The 21,179-nt window shown below is 39.0% G+C and overlaps 1 protein-coding gene across 1 annotated transcript in view; it reads left to right on the forward strand.

Annotated features, from left to right (window-relative positions):
- Positions 1 to 673: 673 nt before the first annotated feature.
- The window catches only part of LOC102192367 (collagen and calcium-binding EGF domain-containing protein 1-like), a 38,399-nt gene continuing 17,893 nt past the window's right edge, over positions 674 to 21,179 (forward strand). Inside the window, exons 1-2 of the mRNA XM_005727585.1 lie at positions 674 to 1,080; positions 2,846 to 2,926. Coding sequence (XP_005727642.1) covers positions 968 to 1,080; positions 2,846 to 2,926 — 194 coding nt within the window. The 5' untranslated portion in view covers positions 674 to 967. The remainder of the gene's footprint in view (positions 1,081 to 2,845; positions 2,927 to 21,179) is intronic.

Here is a 21,179-nt window from a genome sequence, read left to right on the forward strand (position 1 = left end):
TCATGAGCTCTATGAATTAAGTATTCAAATCTAAATTTAAATAATGTTTACCAAATATAAATTCAGGCCACTGACCAGAGCAAATACATGCTTTATTTATAAAACTATTATTACTATTAATGCATGTTTCATGGATCTCTCCAAAAAATCTATCAGGGGGCTGCCGCTTCTAGGAAACAACATTCTACTCCACCAGTCAAAGTGCATTTCTGATTTTCTGAATAAGGCAGGACAGACTCAGTAAAGCTGTTTCCAAAATGAAATCCAAACATGATGAAACTGTTTGGAGATAAACTCACAATGTCCACATTTCAAATGTCTAACTGGAAGCTTTGCTTTATTGCGAACATATTTTTGCATTTTCTTGATATTTTTGTATGCTCTGAGCAGTTCATCAGGCCAGCATAGTAGTTTGTTTTTTTTCCTACACCAGTTATAGTTTCAATCTTATTAAAGCATTTTTAAAAAGTCTTTACAACGCCACGGGTGCTTGACTTTCTTCCAAGGAATGTATTTATCAAATACAGCGGTAAAGCCTGGGGGTCATTTAGGTTCATGTATGCTGTTTAGCCAATTTATTGTTTTATCATTATTATGTTTAACGTCATCACCACCAATGGGGAGTAAGGTTATATACTTAGTTGCGTTAAGTCGCTTCTTTGGAGGCTGGAATGTAAATCCAGGGGGGATTAGTGAGAACACAGTGAGCTGTAAACCCTTCAGTAGCTCTCCAAGAGGTCTTTGCCTTAGTGCGTAAAGTTGGGAAGGGGGCTTCGGACGCACTGCGCAGCACTTATTATCCTACAGGCTCCATGTGCGTCTCCTCTGCGGGATACTTGACAGGGATTTGTGATATTTTGATGGCACTACCCGCGCGGGTCACTGACAGATGAAAACAGTGGCGTTTGGCGGATGTTAAGGCGTTTTCACTCGAGAAGATCATTTGTCCCGGAGCGCAAAAAGGGACATGGGTCAGCTTTATGGTGCGACTCTTTTACCATTTTGCGTTTTCTGTGTCGTTTTCCTCTGGGAATCTGCTGCCAGCTCCATCAGGACGACGCTTGCAATGGACACCTCAGGGTAAGTCTCAGAGATATTAGTTGTGGGTCACATATAAGCAATATTGTTTATTGTTAATGAACGGCAGTGTGATGATGAAACTATGTCTGCTGCGCTCATAATTACGAGAAGTTGTATCATGTGCGTTTCTATCTTGAAGTATAAAAAGTTTCAAAAGTAGCACAAATTTCTGCACGAAAATGTTTGACTTGTCGTTTATTTATGCTTTACGGTGGTTTTATGAATTAATGTGAGATTGAAGCTCTGCAAGTTTCTTGGCAGCTACCACTCCACTCATTACATTTGTTTGGCATTCAATTAAACCTCAAAACAGTTATTTCATTGTCAGATTAGCATACGGTGCCAGAAATCATAGCAGAGTTTAGTCTACGTTTTATGGGTTTCTGCTCTTTGCTACACTCTGTGAGCAGCCTGTCACGGAGACCCCTGGATGAACCGCTGCAGCGCGTCTAATCTAATGTGATGTTCAAGGAAATGCAAAAAGCAAAGGGAAAGTCCAAATGGTTGAAATCGGTTGCGGTGAGGAGAGCCAAATGTTGCTTGTGCTCAGACATAATATGACAGATGCTGTTAAGATGCCCGGAGAGAGTAGGTCAGGAGGTGAGGAGTCAATGGGAATGGAGCACATGCTCCTAATATTCTGTAGAAGACAAGAGGAAACCACTAAACCGCAAAGCAACAGGTTAAACACGGGGTAATTATTCAGAGTTTCGTTTGTCCAAGCACATGAAAACATGGGCATTGCATCTTCAGATTTATGTTTCCAGGGTATGTGTGTTCATCGGATTCTATTACGGAGAAATGAAAATTACCGCTGTGATTGATGCCCTTCTTGCTCGAGCACATTACTACCTCTGGTAGTGTTAGTAGTGGCTGTGCACACAGGAAATATGACTGTATTGATATATTAGTCTGTTTCTTTGGCTGTTAAGTTTTTATGAAAATGTCAGAGTAGTTATTTGGGATTATGTTTCTAAATTAAAAATATTCTCTGGGATTCTTCTGTTATGTCTTACGATATTGAAAACTGACAGAAAAATGTTACCAGACAGTCAAAGTGTTGTAAGCAATATCACAAATATCAAATAAATAGTTGCCTGTAATAGTCTAGCAATATCCAAACTGTATGATTTATCCATTGTAAATCTGGCCACTCTAAACCTTTCTTGGTCAATACCAAGTTCACCAAAACCTTTTCAGTAAAATTTGTATTCGTTTAGTTTAGAGTTTACGTTAACAATATAATTTTATTATCAAGTAAGTGCAAGTCAAAAGACATTAAGTATCTTGTTTATTTGATTAGAACACTGCAAAATGTATACTTTAATTTACAAAAATACAAAACAAATAAAAGCATAAACTTATCCAGGTGGAGAAACTGCAACTGTAAAGAACAGACGATTTTTCATATATACTTTTAAAAGTGAATCAGGGTAAACCCTCAAATATCAATTCAAAAACTGAAATCTAAATTTTAAAAAATCAGTTGGGCTCCAATAATGCCATGCATTTGCATACATGCAGACTAGATTCACACCAGTCTTTTATGTAACTGTACTTTCAAATAATAGCTTGGATTCCCTGTGGTATCAAACTTAGAATATGGGGGAATTCCATGCTAAACTGTAACATCCCCCTTTTCAAATCCAACCTTGGATCTCTTTTTGCTTGGACTTCCCCACACCATGTTTTATTACTATGTAGCTTAACACTGCTGGAAAACAGTGCCAATCAATCATATTTCCTTTTTCCTTTTTTTGCTTAGAATGGAGTGTCCTGATAATAAAATCTTGACGGTGGAATATCCCTGCATTAGGGCCGATGGGAAGAATGGCACTTGCTTCAGGTAAGCTGTGCAGCTGTCACTCAGATCATACATATGGATTTTCCTTGGACCCCCGAGGGCCTAAAATCTTGGCCACTAAGTGTGACAACAGTCAGTTACTCTATATCATACATTTATATCTATTGTTTTCCCTAGAAGAGTGACAGGAAATGATGAGTGCCTGTTAATCCTTGTAGGGCGAATTGAACATGAATTATTCTGAGGTTATGGAACAGTTTCTGCAACCACTAAACCACTCTGCTGTGTCATTTCCACAAATCCACATAGTTTATCCCCTTTTGGAAACTCTACATATCCACTTGGGAGTGAAAAATAAAAAAATTCCCAAGGGTCATTACATAGAGATTAAATGACGATCCTCGGTGAAGATAAACGTGTCAGATAACCTTTCAGAGCATTCTTTTTTTTTTTTTAACTTGTGTTGTTGATTCTCTTTGATAACTACTAGAGAATGTAATTTCAGTGTTTAGCAACACTAACGTTGTTTTCCCTGAAGTTTCCATCAGCACGGAGATGATTTCCACTCTCCTGGCCCTGTGACAATAAAACAGAACTTGAGTTTGGGTCCAAAGCTAAAACATTTCGGGAAAGAATCCCCCTTCCCCTGGGAGTAAGGCCTGTATTTTAACCTAAAAAGTAGAAGCAGTCTGTGAAGTGATTAGCTATTTTTATTATACTATACATAGAGAAGGACAAAAACCTCTTTAATTAACAACACCAAATTTGGTTGAGCTATTGAATCAGCATTTAATAAAGGCAGTTTTTATGTAATATGTACAAAGTCAAGTAAAGTTGAACAAAGATTAGAGGGATATAGTGTGGAGCAATCCTCTAAAGTTATGAAATATTACCTGAAGTAACTGGCCCCTCTCTCGTGCTTTTTCTTTATTACTCATAATCTCCAGAAAATGTTTGACATTGTATTCTGTGTGTTTTGAAACAAAGGTTATGCAGACATTATGGTACTTTATAAGACTTTCACCTCCTGATACATCACACACAACATGAAAACGTTAACATGGATCACTAATGCTGACACAGAGATAAGTTTTGTCTGAAGCCAAACTTTGGCTGAGGTTTGCTTCTTGGTGTAAGAATATCTTTTAATAAATGAGGCACCAGGTCTGGTGTGAGGCCAGACCATGTGATCTGTTTGCTTTCAAGGTTAGACTGTAACAGGCTCTGTGTCTTGTTTAATTTCTGGCTCTATGAGAGATCTGTGGTGCTGGAGGAGGTGGATTAGATGAGGTTGTATTTTCCTTGCCATGCTTTTCTTTGTTCTCTGTTCAGCACAGACCTGGATCAAAAAGATTTCACAGATGACTTCATGGGGAAACCAGATTGGTTCATTGTGTATATAATATATGACGTTCAATTATGTTTTAGCATAGGCTGTATGTTGTCCAGACATAACTGATGAGTGCCACACCACGTATTCATCTGTATTAAAAGAGGTACTTCATGAGACTCGCATATTTGTTTTTCATCGTCTGTCATAGATTTATCAATCTCCTGGATTTTATCCAGCACATTTCTCTAGACAATTACTGTTAGTTACTGCTGCTCTGTGTGTCAGACTTATCCATGAGCAACATCAATTTTAGTGCAACTGGCTTTTACTCTCTCTTATTTTTTGTCACCATCTACTGGACTTGACCAGTCAAGCTTGCAGTGGCTAGTATTGTGATGAATGAACATGTTCTAAAAGGCTTAAGGTCAAAGAACTGCAGTGTATCCCTCTTGTACTGATAACATGCATTAGAGCCAGATTTATTCCCTAAAAGGGATAAATGGAGCAGATAAAGTGGCAACTTCCATTGTGTGAGGTCTAGTTTGGCTCAGTCACTCATGAATCCTGTTGTTTTATTGCTTTTTATATTATTTTACACATGTGAGCAACATCAGGAGGAACCTGCATTGAATTAGCATGTGCTATAGCCAAAGTGGTATATCTGGGCAGATAATACAGAACATGCACTTTTTTATATATCTGAGTTAGCAAATGTGCAATTGTTACAAGATAAGAATAAATCATTTGATCAACTAAAATATTTCAGCATGCTGATGAAGAGCTACACACATGACATCTTAATTGGCCATCACTATAATAAGGAAGACAATTACAAATAATTTGGAGCATTTAAACCTAACTGTCTAAATTATCCTGCATTTTTAGTTATGGGCATGCTCAATGACAATGCAGTTTGGGAAGTCACAGTGTTATTTCGTTGTTGCTTTATTTTACAGCTTTATGGTATTGCAGTAGTTAGTACTACCTCCTCGCAGCATTAAGGTCCTGGGTTTGAATTTGCTGGATGACTGGGGCCCTTCTGTGTGGAGTTTAAAGGTCTCTGTTATATTAACTCATTCACTGCCAGCCATTGGCAGTGAATGAGTTAAACCCATGGACTCATTCACTGCAATTGACGGCTATAGACGTCAATGGCAGTGAATGAGTTAACTGGTGATTTAAAATTGGTCCTATGTGTGCATATATTTTAATTTATCTCTCTCTGTTTACTCAGCCATAGACTGGCAACCTATTAATTGGGATAGAGATAAGCTTTTGGAAAATTGGCCTTTTGATGATGGGGCATAAACTCTATATGCAGGGTGGATACAGCCACTCTTTGATTATATTCTTCAATGGTCAGCAAGGGGCAGCCCCTCTGGTTGCAAAAATGCTTGGTCGTATAGAATCCTAGGAAAATCATTCTATTGTATCTATCTGCTCTTCCATTAATCCATCCATCCATCTTGTTAATTCAATTAGGGTTGTTTAGAAACTGGAGTCTTGTTCAGCAGTCACAAGCCAAAAGGCAGGACACACCCCTGTAATCCCCAAAAGTTGATTCTGTTCATGTGGACGTAATGTTTTCAGTGGGAGAAACAATTTGTCAATCAAGTGACTTCTTCAGTCTCAGCTGACTGCAGGTTTCCCCAACTTATAAACAGTGTATTTGCACAATAACAGAAAAAGGCACCACTGGCAAACAATGGGTTGTGAAGTCAGTTTCATAACCATTAATATGCAAATTATTAAGACCATTGATCAACAACCACTGACAAAGACCATTGATCAATGTCAACTGATCAATGGTCAATTGTCATTGATCAATGGTCACCTGGAGCTTTCTTTAGGTGCCTTCCCAGCTTTGACAAATGTCCAGCTGGGATAACCGCAACAAGAGTCAAACCTTGAATACTGATGTGTATGCGCAGGTTTACGGTACACATTTTACAACTTTTAAACGTCCCCAATTACTCATGGAAATCTCTCAGTCTAAGAAGGCTACTCTGCCACTTACCATCTCCTGCTTGGTAAACTTGATGTGTTGTCCACCGAGTTAATGTGATCAGTGAGTTGTGTTACGTCCTCACATTTGATTTTCACCCAGGTGTCATCGACATTCCTGAACCACTGACTTGGTGGTGTTCCAGGGTAGGATAACAGAGTCCTGTTTTCCACTTCTTGCATGTACACGTTGGCCACAACGGGTGAAACTGGGGAACCCATGGCAGACCCATCGGCCTGTATTACTGACCATTGTATGTGAAATATCAAATTCAAATTTTATTTGTCACGTACACAGTCATACACAGTACGATATGTAGTGAAATATGTAGAATGAAGACACAGTTCCAAAAGCAAACACACTCGGTCAATGCTGAGAGTGGTCCTGTTGCTGAGATTAGAGTTATCTTGTAATCTCTTACGAATTACCACCACTGCTTCAGTGACTGGAACACAAGTGAAGAGAGATGTAACATCCTCCATAATAACATCTCTTACCTTCTCAACAAAACCAGGGTGTTCTTGATGTGGTGTTTATAGCTACCTACCAACGGGTTGAGGATCAAAGCCAGAAACTTTGAGATGCTATAGGTGATTGAATTGATCATACAGACAATTGGTCTTAAAGGTACACCCTGTTTATGTATCTTTGGTAAACTATACAGACTTGGCGTAGCTTTCCCTGGGTTAATAGCATTTTCTTGTTCTGACTACTTCAGACAATATATCACCCTCTTCCGGTAACCACTACCTGGGTCTCATTTCACAGGGTCATGAGTATTTTTGTCACTGAGCAGTGACAAAATTGTTTCATGATAGTCTTTCTGGTTAAGCAAAACCATGCATCTGCCCTAGTCTTCCAGAAGGATGATACATGTTGGAATGTTGGGCGATGTCAAATCACTGATTAATCTAATATGTGAGACAAAACGCAGGTTCCATCCACAATCTTACAGCATTTTGTCATAGCCTTGAGTGAGAAAGCCTACACTATTCTGAGGCGACAATGCTGACTCCCTCTCTTTACAAAGACCTCTGTAGAATACCAAATGCAATTCTGCTGAAAATAGTTTGTATTATAACCTCACATGACCTCTGTACATGTAAAGAAACCCACAGATTGACAGGCCTGCCTTGCTGAGTTGTCGTGGCTAAGCCATAAGTGGACAATTGAAGTCTTTCAATTGTATGTGACCCACACCGGGTCAGTTTGACAGTCTAATCTCAACCCACAGCATTGCAGTGTCCAGACAGGCTGCACATTTTCCAGGAATTTCTGGTTCTCAGGGATTGTATTTCTTTACCTGGCACTGGTCTCTCATATTCAAATAATCTGGGAATATGTGCTATTTCTATAGCTTTTATTGAAGAAGACATGTTAGGCGTTTGGAAAAATTCACACCTTCCAAAGAAAATGAGCTTAGTTGCTGTGAAAACAGCAAAGGAAATTATGGAACTTAAATCATGGTTGCTCCACCACGAGCTGTTTCACTTTTATGAAAAGGATCTTTTAATGTTTGACAGTCATATTTCACAAATATTGGACATTCGCTTATGAATCTGGTATTGCATTCATTAAATAAATACAAATTAGTCCAAACTGTTGTCAGCACAATGAAGCTCTGACTCACCATGTATTGCAAGTGGTTGCTGTCAATGTTTATTTCGCTGATTATCTCAGCTTTGGTGTTGCCTTCCTCTGCTGTATTCCATCTGCCTTAATGTTAGTTGAATGCCTGAAATGTAAATGACATGTCTCGGTCTCAGGGGGGATTCCTGGTGTTGTGCAGAACTAAACTCACCATCTAAACAAAGACCGCATGTCCCCTCGCCACTGTGGCTTTCACAGCAATGAAGATGAATCAGCTCAATTTCTGCATTTCTATTGTTCTACCCACTTTGTGTTCTTATTCTGTCTTCACTGGTGGTCAAATTTCAGCCTGGCCAAGCCAAATGTACATGATTTGTACCCTGTTTCTGAGTGAGTGTGAGTGCCAGTTTGCATGTTTATACATGAGAATGTATGAATTGTCTCTGTATTGTCTGTGTTGGCAGTTACTGCAGGTTTATGATGATGGGAGTTAATTTTCTGCCCTCGTGCTTTAAGCGCTCTCAGCTGTGGAGTCAGATGGAAGACTGATGTGCTCCACTAAACTATAAACAAATTTTTTCACATGATTGACATTTTCTAGTTTAAATACCCTGCAGGGCTCATTACTGCAGTAGATAACACCCATAACATCATGCTACAGTATGCAAGTAGGGGATGGTGATAAATGTTAGGGAGACATGGTTGATCCTAATTGTTTCCATACTTTATGCTACTTTTGTTGTTACAATGATCCATCCCTCCCAACGGGATCATTATAGTTTTTTATTCCATCATATCCGAGAAGTTCTTAAGCGGTATTCATCTTTGGGATTAATTTACAGACTGTAGGATAACATAATGTTTTTTTCAAGTATAGAGAGGATGTGGACATTTCATTTGCAATTGGTGGCTGTGGCTAGGTAGAGTGAGTTCTCCTTCATTTGGAGGGTCATTGGTTCAGTCTCCAGCTGCGCCAGTCTGCATGTCAAAGTTTTGGATAAGAACCACAAATTTTATCTAAAACATCCACTGATGTCTGTGAGAATAGAATAAAAGCAGTGTGTGAAAGTGGTCAGTAAGACATAGAATAGCATGATAAACGTAGTACTTTTACCAGATTTCTGTGTTCAATGAGGCTTAAAAGTTCAACCCATAACAAACTTTTTGTCTATTTCATTTGTTGTAGTGTGAGTTCAGGAAATCAGGAAATCAGGTGCAGAGAAGTTTGCCTTCAGTTAAATACACTGGAACAAGATGACTTAGCATTGCTAATAATAAGAACTATTATTATTACTATCCACTGAAACAAAGTGTACAGCTAGTTAAGACAACAGCTCAGCCAAAAGCGTCACATCGTCATAAGCATGAGACTCTCTTCACAACTCTATGCACATTTCTTGTAGAAAGAATATTTGATTCTGGGTTTTACTATTGCACTGAAAACAGCATGTTCTGTCACCATCAGTAAAATTACTACTATATTTAGAGAGAATTCCTGAATTCAGTGGCTATTGAAGAAAGAACTGCAGCTTTACATATTATTTTATTTGACAACATTAGAAAGTTGTAGCCATATGTGGGAGGAATTTCTAAAGTCAGTAAATGCTGACTTTGGTTCCAGGAATATCTCAGGTGTGAGTCACAAAGTCCTTGGTCATGTTGGCTGAATTTTTCCCTCTAAAGCTTCTTTGCGGGGGTCTCTGATATCACTACGATCTTGAGCCTTTCCACACATTTTTTCCTTCACCTTCACTATTCGTCTTTTCTGTTTGTCTGAAAATCGTCCATAGAGGTAATTCTTCACTCGCGGTCCTCACTTCAAGTCAGCATGGAGGATCTAAAAGCAGGCCAGAATATTACTGGCAAATGTATGTTCTAACGTTAACCCCTGTATAAATGACCTGTTAACTGTATTTAATATGATGTTTGCCTATGTTTAGGCTAGAAGTGAAGGAACACACATGCTGAAGCGCTCCACTGGTCAAAGGTATAATACAAGCTTTAACATTATGAGGTTTAGTTTAATTCATCCTTAAATTTCTACCCACAACTGCTTCCTTCAATAATCCTGCTGTTTCGCCTCTGTGATTGCATGCCAACTGCAGTACCTGGCATTCAAATGCATTTCATATCAGATGAAAGCTGTATGCAGTTTCCAAAAAGCAGTTTGGGCCAGAGTTTCTCTTTTGATTTTAAACAATACATTTCTGTGCAGAAAATCCATTTTATTAAGGAAAGAATGATCCGTCCAAGTTTGGTTTTAACTACACAGTGATGTGGCTCTAAAGTCAATTTGATAGCAGGTTATTTCAGTTCGTTGGTTCAGACTAAAATATCCCCGTAACTGTTGATTTGATTACCATGAAACTGAGCACTGCTTGGGTAACACCCTCTGCCATGTACCTGACTGTTCATCTTGTGCCACCAGCCAGTCAACGTTTTCAGCCATGTAGAGGAATATTTAAACATCTCCTAGAAAGATTGGTACACATGCCATTTATGTTTCCCAGATGATTCCCGTTCTTGTAATCATATTCTGTAGCAGACATGTAGTCCTGTCACGAAATACTTGAAGAGTGGATAGCAGTGGTTTTAAAGGTCATGCCACAGTGTATGTATATTTATAGCACAATTAGAACATCCTGCTAAACAAAAGTTCAGCATGTTTCTTTTACTTTCTATATCTTTTGGTCAGAACAGATGAGGTGAAAATATTTACATGTATGGAAACTTTCAAAGTGCTCAGTAAGAGGCATAGATTCCTTCCCAAGCACCAAGTCCAAACACAACCCCCTCCACCCACAGCCGCCCTATGTGTCACCCAGAAACATTTAAAGTGTTCATTTCTGGGACCCGACGAAGTCTGACTCACCTCCATGCCTGGACTCCATCTCCATCTCCACTCTCCAGCTTCCCTCTTTCTAGTTGAGCTATGCTTTGCTCTGGGGAGACACAAGCCAGGCCTCCGTCTAGTAGCCTCAGTATTAATGCTGGGGTAGAGGTCAGGTCAAATGTAATAAACAACAAGTTTTTTACATGTTAGATGCTGGTTTGAAGAGAAGGTGATTACACAGCTTTGACAGTTTTTGTGCTAACCAGATATGTTAGTGTTGTGTTAGTGTTGAGAAATTGGTCCCGTCTTTGTCCTTGTCAAAAATGATAACGGCTGATCTCTTTAGGGAAAAAGAACTAAGTGTGACAGGAAACACTTTAGTCGCTCTTGATTTGACCCAGCAGCCTTTGCTTGTGTCCTGATAATTTCACCTCTTAGGACCTTTGTGTCCTGGGAAAGGGTAAGATGAGGCCACAAGGGAACATCTCTGGTGTCACGGTCCCGCTGAGTGAGGAGTGCGTGTAAAGTTTCAGCAGTAAAAACTGAACTAACACTTATTTCCGGGTGAATGACTCCCTAACTTCAAAGTTCACATAGACCAAATCATTCAATGTCTAACTGACTGACCAATTTGTTGACTGACTGATTGACATGCTGAGGTGATTGATTAACTCATTGAGAGGCTGATAGATTGTGATGATGGTGATCCTTGTGTGTCTCTGTGTGTGAGCTTTGCTCTGTGACACCTTGTGTTATGTCAGGGTCTTAAACTCTCTCTCTTCTCCTTTGGATTTATTGCATTAGATTTGGCTTTTGCCTCAGCTCTGAATCCTAAAGGGACTCTTCACATTCTTAGATACTTAGTGATATTAAATGGGGTAGCTTGAAGGCTTAGTTGGAATAAAATGTATATTTAAAAAGTACTGAAATCACTAGTTGTTAAAAAAAAAAAAATCAACAGCAAAACACAAACAACGGAAATGAGTCATCAAGCAAATTTTGAAATGGCACTCACAACATGAGAACTAATATAATTTGGCATGCTACTACTGGCATTCACCCAACATGCATTCATCAATTTAAATAACTTAGATAAGTTATATAACAGCCTCTGCGTGCATGTTTCTTTGATAGCAAGTTGACATTTTGCACAAAGAAAACTCCAGAAACTTGGGAAAGAGCAGTAAAAAGAACAAGAAGAGACTCATGATCCCTCCAAACTGTTTTTCCTGCCCAGTTTTGGCTTGATGCTATGCCAAGTGTTCAAGAAACCATCGATTCAAGAAACGTCCATTATGTAGTTTTCACTTTTTTTCAGCCTTGGAGTTTAGAAAGAGATTTCTTTGTTTATGTAAGGAAGGCTAATGCAGTGATATGCAATATTTTACCCAGATTTTGCCCATATTTAACAAATTTATTTTGACATAAATTGTAGCTTATGTAATTATGATAAAATCTGGAGAAAAACACAATTTTGCAGTAGTCGTTATAAAACAACCATTTGCATTTCGTGCTGGTCCATGAGCAACCAGTATATCCCTTATTCATGCAAATGTATAACTAAAAAGAAACAAAAACATGCACAGCAGGGAGAGCTAAAGAAAGGTGCCAAGATGACAAAAAAAAGAAAGAAAAGTAAAGGAGGTGTTGTGTGACTTTGGAAAGAGAGGCATCTTTTTGATCCATATGGAAGAAAGCTGCGCACTGGCAGTTGGAGCGTTCGCCTCAGTGGGGGATTCGCCTGTAAAGGTCTATAAAAAGATCAGAAAGTGGAAATCAGAGCGTGCAGGCAGGTTGTGCTGTGTGTTTTTCCTTTCTCTCCTGTAGCTGGCTTCCCACCTAGATGACTACATGTGGTGGAGTGCTGAGTGAGGCTCTGCTGACGGGTCGCTCTGGGTGAATGAGATGTTCCCTTAGGAGGACATCACCTCTGCTCCGCTCACATCCACATGACATTCACTCTCATTTCAAACTCTTTTCTTTCATTCATCACACTCTGAATCCATTACTGTCACTTGAACTTTTTCTATTTTTTATCTACTCCTCATGTTATCCCTTGACACATCCATCCATTCTGGCTCGTCATGCTTTGTTTTTTCTTTCAACCTTCCTGTGTCCTTCCTCCCTAACATTTTATCATACTGTCTCCTGTTTCCTTTTATCACATTTATCACATATTTTCTCAGTTTCTACTTCCTCTCTAAGTGTCCTTACCCCTTCTATCTATCCACTATCCCTCCATTCCCAACTTTTCAGTTTCCCTTATTGGATCAGAAGCATCAGAAACGTTAGAGATTTCAGATACCACAAAGGTTTTTGTAGTCTTGCAAATCTGGGGGCATTATGTAAATTTGTGGGGGAGAGAGATAACAAATTGGGACCCCTGTTAACACTAAGCAGTATACATGTCATATATGTTCTGACTTGTCACTATTTTTTAATAACATCAGTCATCCAGGTTGTGGTGATGAAGCATACTCATGGAGAGCACGCAAGCTGATTTGTGTTGAATGTAGAGGGAACTTAACAAGATGTCAGACTGAGGAAAACAGGGACACCGACATGTTAAAACAGAAATGAGACAGAGGGAAGTCTAGATGAAGGAACTGGGGGATGCGAAGAAAAGAAATCAAGACATAAACCAAAACACAAGATTGCATAATGAAAGTCATCACCAGAATACCTATAAAGTAAGAACAGGAATCAAAGACTCACTGAAATCATGATGAAGTTTTCTAGAATTATTTACTAGAATAAAGAAACCAAAAGCAAATATGTAATCCAGCAAACATAAAAATCAAATTGAACTTTAGATTTTCAATGAAGCATAAACCAGCATTAAAATATATTAACTTAGAATGTGAAGCTCAAATAGACAGAAAACTCTTAGGACATGATAGTGAGACCGCATGTGTTTTTCCATGCATTTATTTTTGGACACATTTTTAATTTACGCATTTTCAAAAACCTGAGTAACAGTTCATTCATCATTAAAGGCAAAGAAAGGTGGAAAAAGTCATGGAATATGGCAACAAACAGCATAACCTGAGTAGCATGTAAACCTATACATGAAACAGATGTGACGTTTGTAATCAGTATAAGTTGCACAGCTGTTTTATTTAATTATACAGTTGTTCTTATTCGACTCCTTTAAAATGATTCAATAGCACTTGACAATAGAACGGGCACAACTAACTCTTTATCTTGATGGAGCTAATTCTTGATATTTTATTCATGTATAACTGAATAAAAAGAACATTGAATTGGCATTTTCACATTTGTGTTTAATTTAGTGTATTTCTGTTCAGTTACGCCAGAGTCCACTTTGTACCTAAGGCCTGAAACGCATCTAAATACAATTTAGCCATAAATGTGCTTTATGTTTACTTTGACAGGGTATTGTTTTTTGCATTTGTTTTACTTCCTCTAGACATATAAATCAGACATATACATTTGGCAAGCCTTCAGCTATTGTCTGTGGACAGCGCCTCTCAGGTCTTCCAGTGAAACCGGTACATTTCCAGGTCCGAGATAATAAAAACCTAAAACATCTTCAGAGATTGAGATTGCATTTTGGCAATGCAGTGTTTGTCATGCTCAAGCCTTCTCAGACATGATTGGTTAGTAGAATTAAAACTGGTGTATGAAAATAGAAACCGGAAAACTCATCCACACAGAAGAAACATCTATATTGTGTGTGATGATAAAATAATAATCCCATGTCACAAGAAGAGCTAAAACTCACATTCTTGCCTAAAGTGCTGTGAATATTGATAGAAAGAAATCAAATACAAACTGCTCCTAACAGTAATCCAGGCAAAGAAGAACTAAAAGACATGTTTAAAAGTTTTAACCTTTCTTTTCTATAATTTCCTGCAGTGGCGACGATAGCACGTGTAAAACAAATGTGGTGATGAAGAAAAAAACAGGCAAGACGCATCAGCTGTGCATGGTTGTAAAGAAAGCTGCTCTCTGTAGCAGGTGATGAGAAGCAGGAGTGTTCATATGTGTGGGCATGCCCATATGTTTTCTCTCTTCTGAGTGCTACATTATGATGTGTGTGGCTTGTATCTAAAGACCTACAAGGAACTGCATGCAGTGGTTCCCTCTGCTTACAAGCCATAAAACAAGCTATAAAAACATGTTGCTTAAAAAAAGAAAAAAAGAAAAGAAACTCAGTGTTTCTCAGTTGAGTTGAAATGTGCCATTTTTGAGGCAACTAAGGGAGTTTCATCCTTTCTCCAAAGGATTCCCTAAAGACCTTATTGAAACTGATTGCTATATTTATTTTCTGTTTTCATGATGAATGTGCTGTTTGTACATGCTTTAATCATCAATCACAGAATAACTTATATTTCACCAGCAGGCCCGGTAGGCTTGTCTTTTAGTGACAGAATTAATACAAAAATGGAAAAACAGTAAACAGTGAAATTAGGTGCTAAAATCCATCATGTCAAACAGCAGGAAACCCCTTGACTGAAGAATGGAAGGAGGTGATTTAATTTCACTCTAAAACAGGTACAGTAATAAGGAACATATGCATCCCTCTGTGTGTGCGTGTCGTGTGTTTGGACAAACTGTAGCAGTATGTGCACGTGTGCTTCGTAGATCTCTGGGTTGAATATCACTACATTTGATACTTTTATGTGAGTAGCTGCCTTTGAATGATTGTGTGTACAGGTGCCCATAAATGAGATCATCCTTTATGCTGGTGAGCGTGTGTCCATAAGGGTAAATGTTGTCTTAGTTTGTACATAGATGTATAGTTTCAATGAGTGGGACAAAATGAGCTAAACCGTAAACATATGTGTGCACATATTTGATACCTACAGAGTATATGTGTGATTTCTGGGGATTTTTATACTGAAAGAAAGGTACTGACAGCTCAGCGCAGTCCACATCACACATTAGATAAGGTCAAATTTACCCTCAAGCTCTTAATATCTCAGAGAAACTCTCATCAAGTGGAAAAAAATAGTGGACTGAATTCGATCCTCTTAGAGGTTGTTTGCATTGCATCCAGGAGTCCGCAGCGGCAACCTATTCAAACTATCACTCACTTTTCTCCCTTTGGCGTTTTCTGTCTGTGTACTTTGGATTACGATCAACAAACCCCAAGCTGAGGGAACATTAACCTGTTCATTTTTCTCACACTTGGAGTCGGCAAATAATTTTTTTCTATGAAGCTGTATACCTATACCTATGTTTCATTACAATGAGAAACACCTTTTGTCAGAAAAAAAGCCTTTTATGATTCTTCAAAGTTATGCTTCCTGTGTTTAATGGAGGCATACTTGTCTTTTGAAGGCTTTAGACCAGAGTTGGACCTCCCCAAAAACTCCACTAATCATATTCCATCTTTTTCTGATTAGAGCACACCTGAACGGCCCTCTGGACAAGCACAATGGCTGTTTTTTGGCAAACAATCTGCTCTAGATTAGCTCTGTTCTGCCCTTTTATGGTCACCCTGTCACTATTAATACCTCAACAAAACAAATCACCAGCCAATTGATAACAGACCGGAACGACATTGTTGTTGTGGTATTGTCTGAATTCGACAAGCCCAGCTGTGTGCATGTGCCTGTGTGCATGAAACGTGTATTGTGTAGCAAAAAATTAATATAGGGAATGGTGGGAGTGTGGAATTCAACAACTGGGGAGCTGCAGATAAAAACAGTGATAAATCTTGCAATGCTTTCAAAGTTTTCCAAGATCAACGAAGTCGTGGGGCCATTTAGAAGATCTGGAAGAACTATTTGGTTTTATCAGTTCATTACTTTTAGTCTCTTGTGAGATTTTTAGTAAAAGGTCCTCCTTAAGAAGCAGCTTTTTCCTGTCTGGCATGTAAACTCAACCAGACACATCATTATGAGGGGTCTGTCGTTAGGTTGACCTCAATGTTTAGCTGCTCCCTCACCCTTATCTCGCACTTAGCCATTCCTCTTTGGTCCCTGGTTGCCCTTCTCTCAGAATGCCCACCACTTTTTCTTACACTTATTTTGATCTCAGTGGTTTCCTTCCATAAATATGTTAAAATAAATAGTATCCATACAAAAAAAAAAAAACAAGTGTTACTTTTGATAGCGTCTCTCTCTTTGTCACACATAAAGCACTAGTCTGAGTTTGCCGGTCCACTGCTGGATTTTCATTCACCTAAATTTCTGCCAGTATGCTAAGCCAAAATATGATACAGTGAGTAATGTGATGGAAACACATCGGTTTGGTAAATGACAATATTTCTTGTGGTCTCCCAAGATGCCTTCGTGATGTGGGAAAGAGGCACTAACATCTGGTATCAGTGGGCCAGTGAGTAAATCAAAGACTTTTTGAGGTCTGAAACATTACAGCTGCTACAAACACTGAAACTCCAACTGTAAAATTGTTGCCAATTAGAGGGATAGACGTGTTTAGCTGTTATAGAATATCAATGGTGATCAATCATTTACTATTTAAGGTGTATGTGCTTTCCTGTCTGGCTCTGCTTACGAGTCAGAAACCTCTTGATTCAAATTTAACCAAGAAGCAAAAAGAACCCAAGATTTTTTTATATTTACATTTTGCTTTTGGCAGCATTTTAAACATTTACTCTGAAATGCCTCCATAGAAATATAGCTATAAACATGCATAAACATGTAATTTGTCAAGTCCTCTTCATCTCCTTCCCCATGTGTTCTCCATTCAAGCTCTTTTTTCATGTCAGGTAAAATGCCAAATACTTTCATGTCCCTGTAGACTTGGACAAAGCAGATCATACATGTGTCTGTCACAGAAAAGCAGCTCAGAGGGTCAGAGATGCCACATTCCTGCAGAGACACTGAGCCACGACAGGGTCACAAAGGCCAGAGACCACAGGCAGAGCTCTGAGACACTCTCATCAAGTGATGAGGCTTTCTCAGTCTCAGCCCTTAGTCAGGTACAGAGCTGTTCTGATTCAAACTCCAACAAGCAGAGTCCAAATGACTGGAAATTGCTTTGCTCTGTTCATTTTGTTTTAAGATAATTTAAGAGTTAACAGCTGATGTTTTAAGAATGGTGATTATGGCTGCCAACATTGTAAAAGAGTTATGCATAAAACTGATGCAGAGATCATTTGAACTGCAACAAGGTGGGTTATTATTTTTTACATTTTTCATCTTTTGATGCTTATGGAGGTAAAACTTTCCCAGAGCCTGGAAAAGTCATTTATTGAGATTTTAAGCCAAGCTGAAAGTTGTTTTTCAACTGCTGTCACATCACTTTATTAAATTTTGCTTTTTTCCCCCTTCAGACATTTACATAGATTTCAAATATGTGGTGATTTTATCTTGTGTTTTTGGCAAAAAATGACTTGCTGTTCAGTGTCTGTCATCATTTCCAGATGAAAAAGAAGGTAATTTTTTTCTGGCCCTGAAGTCTGATGCATTTAATATTTAACATTTATTGCTTTTTTGCTGGGAAAGGACGCAAAAATATTTGTAGATATATACTATTTGTTGCTGCCAGTTTGTTTGAACAAGTGCTGTGTTTGCTGAATGTGGAGCTCAGATATATACACATATCACCACATTTGAGAAAAAGTGTCATGCGTTAGTCACATGATTGTTATTTCCATCTGAATGAATTTACATTTGGAAGTTTAGCCCCACTCTTGGATACCCGTCATTGTGCACACATGGAAATCAGGCTGTAGTGAGAGCAAACCCCAAGCACAGAACAGAGTAGGTATCCATGACAACAAGTATGATACTTAATAAATGTGTCACAATATGAAAAGAGTTGTGGTGGGCCACAAAGCAGCATGTAGGTACACAGCAGCTGTGGACAGGGCAGCTCAGCTTATTTCATAACTAACTGTTATAGATATAAAATTTAATTATTTTGGATGAATGATAAAATGATATGCTAGATAGAAAGGCATCAGCTGATGAAGGCTACCACTGATACCACTGATATCAGCTGACCGGCTAGGATTATGGCTTAGCTTGACTTTGGGATTTGAACAGAGGAAAAGTGATTATCAGTACTTTGCTTTGTTTTTATTATATTTTACAGGTTGGGTAAGAGTACTTTTTGTATTCTAGGGTCTTCATTACAATTTCTCATGGCTCTGACAATAGGCTGATGGGTGGTGCGGTGGTGGTGGAATAATTAGCAGCGTTGTCTCACAGCATGACCTTTCTGTAGGTAAATTTCAGTTTTAAGTTCTGCTACAATAAAAGGCTGGAAGACAAAGCAAATGAGTTCAGGCACAAGTGGCTGCTCTGAAATGACATGAGAATAAGAGGTAGGGAAATCTGAATAACTGAAGCAAACTTTTTTACATGAAATTTTCCCCCCAGCAAAATGAAGCGAAAATCCCATGTTGCCTCATAAGTGTCCCAGTCCTTTAACAAATGGGCACTTACTAACCAATTTTGTTTTGAATTAAAACCACAGTCCTTAGTTTAACAATCTGCCATAAAATTTGAAAATGAATCATGAAATTCAGGCAAGCAGTTTTCCAGGAAATCATGCATGACAAAACACCATTTACAAAATATCACAATGACATTGTCAGGTTAAGCTGACCAACTCGTCTGTGGTCTGAGGTTTTCTGTATGATGGCACAAAGTGCAAACAAGACGTAAGGGGTCTGGTTTAGGAATTGTTTCACAAATTCCAGCAAGCATGTTTTCCTTTGCATAGAATTAAGAGTTTGCTGCTGTTACTCTGTTGTTAAGACACGCAAAATTGTATAGTGAAAAATTAAGGGAAGAGTTTAAGAGGTTTTTTTTTTTTAAAGTGAGTCAGGGCAGGAGGAAGGCAGGAGAAATCGTGGCAAATGGGGAGAGGTGAGGCATAACACAGGGGAGGAGAAGTGCAGGTCAGAATGCACTCTGGTGGAAGTGGCTCAGGCCTCCTGGGCTCCCAGTCAAAGCGTCCTCTGTTAGACCAGAGATCTGATGGGTCCCCTGAGGCCTGGGTCCTGGAAGTGGGCTGGCAGAGCAAATAAACAGAGAGGATGTGCTCGTGCTGAACACCTTCACATATGTATACTTACACGAGTTGAAAAGAACACACACATACAATTATACACTAAGAGATGCACTTGTGATGTGGACAACACCATCACACCTTTAGGGGGAAGCTGACGTAAGGACGGGTTTTGTTTAATTTGTGGAGACAGAGATCCTGGGAATATTTCTGAAGGACAAGTAGTTGGAATTGTCTTGATGTCTCAGTTGTGATGTGGAACAATGGGTAGAAAAGTATGAACTTGTGTACTATGAATGTGCTTTCAGTGCAGATTTAAAAACCCACACAAAGGGCTTATGGAAAGAACACCTTATAAAATTTTCTTCAAAGAGTTAAACCACAAGAAGGCTAGCAGCACATTGAAAAGAAAATTACAAATCTCAACAGAGAAAATGGACAATAGCGACTCTCAGAAGAACATATATATACAAAGACTTAAAGATAAATGTGGCTTCCTTCCAAAACTGTGCTCTGTTGTTCAGTCTCACTGTGCTAATGTGCTTCAGTGTAATTCATCATCACATCGTTGTACCCACCACAGCCGGCCAAGTTACTGAACTGCCTGCGACTGTGAGACTTGTTGAGCAAATAAATCATTTACATCACAGCTGATGCACATGTTGTAACACAGTTGTGACACATATATGCCACATCAGTAAGCAGCATCCATCAAAATGACAAGATGTACACACGTATATTCACACATTAACAGTCTCTTGTCCTAGTATGTCAAGGGGCTGTTGACCTTCACTGAGCTCCACTTCCTGTGTTCCTCCAACAAGAGTCCCAAGAGGGAGAACTCTAAACCAACAAAAACCTTCGTCCCTGTCTTTAAACCTCTTATCAATGTCCACCTCCTTTATTTTTATTTCTTGATATTTCCTGCCACATCTTAACATCTGCCTCAGTTCATCACATATCTTGGCACCTTGAGGCAAGATATGGGAAATAAAATGAGACTCATTTCCAAAGACAATGCTAAGACCTATTACCCATTCTTCCCTGTATAAACTCTGCAAAACAATAGCACTCAGTTAAATGAAAGGCAGTTGTAATGCACAGTGACTGGAGCAATATTCATGGTAAGTGTCATACACGCACTGACCTACTGTCGGGACCACTGTTCTCTCTATGTGCTACAAGTAATATCCTCTGCAGAACTTTCCCACCTGTAAATGCAAAAATAAATCAAGGTACTGTCAGATTTAAAAACATAACAATGAACATTCCCCTCTTGGAAGGAGACCCCTTGCTAAAGTACATAATCTTCAGTGTAAAATGATCTACCCCAAGGCCTGCCTCTGGAAACTGTCCTCGAGTTTCTTCCAATGCCGCCATGCTGGTTTTGGCAACAGCTCCCACAGCAGGCTGGGATCCTACATGGCCCTGCCTGTACCCCATGCTGGGCAGGAAGCTGACGGGTCAGCCACCCGCAGCAAAATTGACTGTTTGGAGAAGATGGACAGAACCAAAGTTTGTATGCTATAATATGGAGAAGTTATGACCTCCTGGAGGTTGCATTTAAACATTTAAACAAAGC

The sequence above is a fragment of the Pundamilia nyererei genome, unplaced genomic scaffold (assembly GCF_000239375.1).
Source record: "Pundamilia nyererei isolate P.nyererei 1_Seehausen unplaced genomic scaffold, PunNye1.0 scaffold00025, whole genome shotgun sequence".
NCBI classification, from domain to species: Eukaryota; Metazoa; Chordata; class Actinopteri; order Cichliformes; family Cichlidae; genus Pundamilia; species Pundamilia nyererei.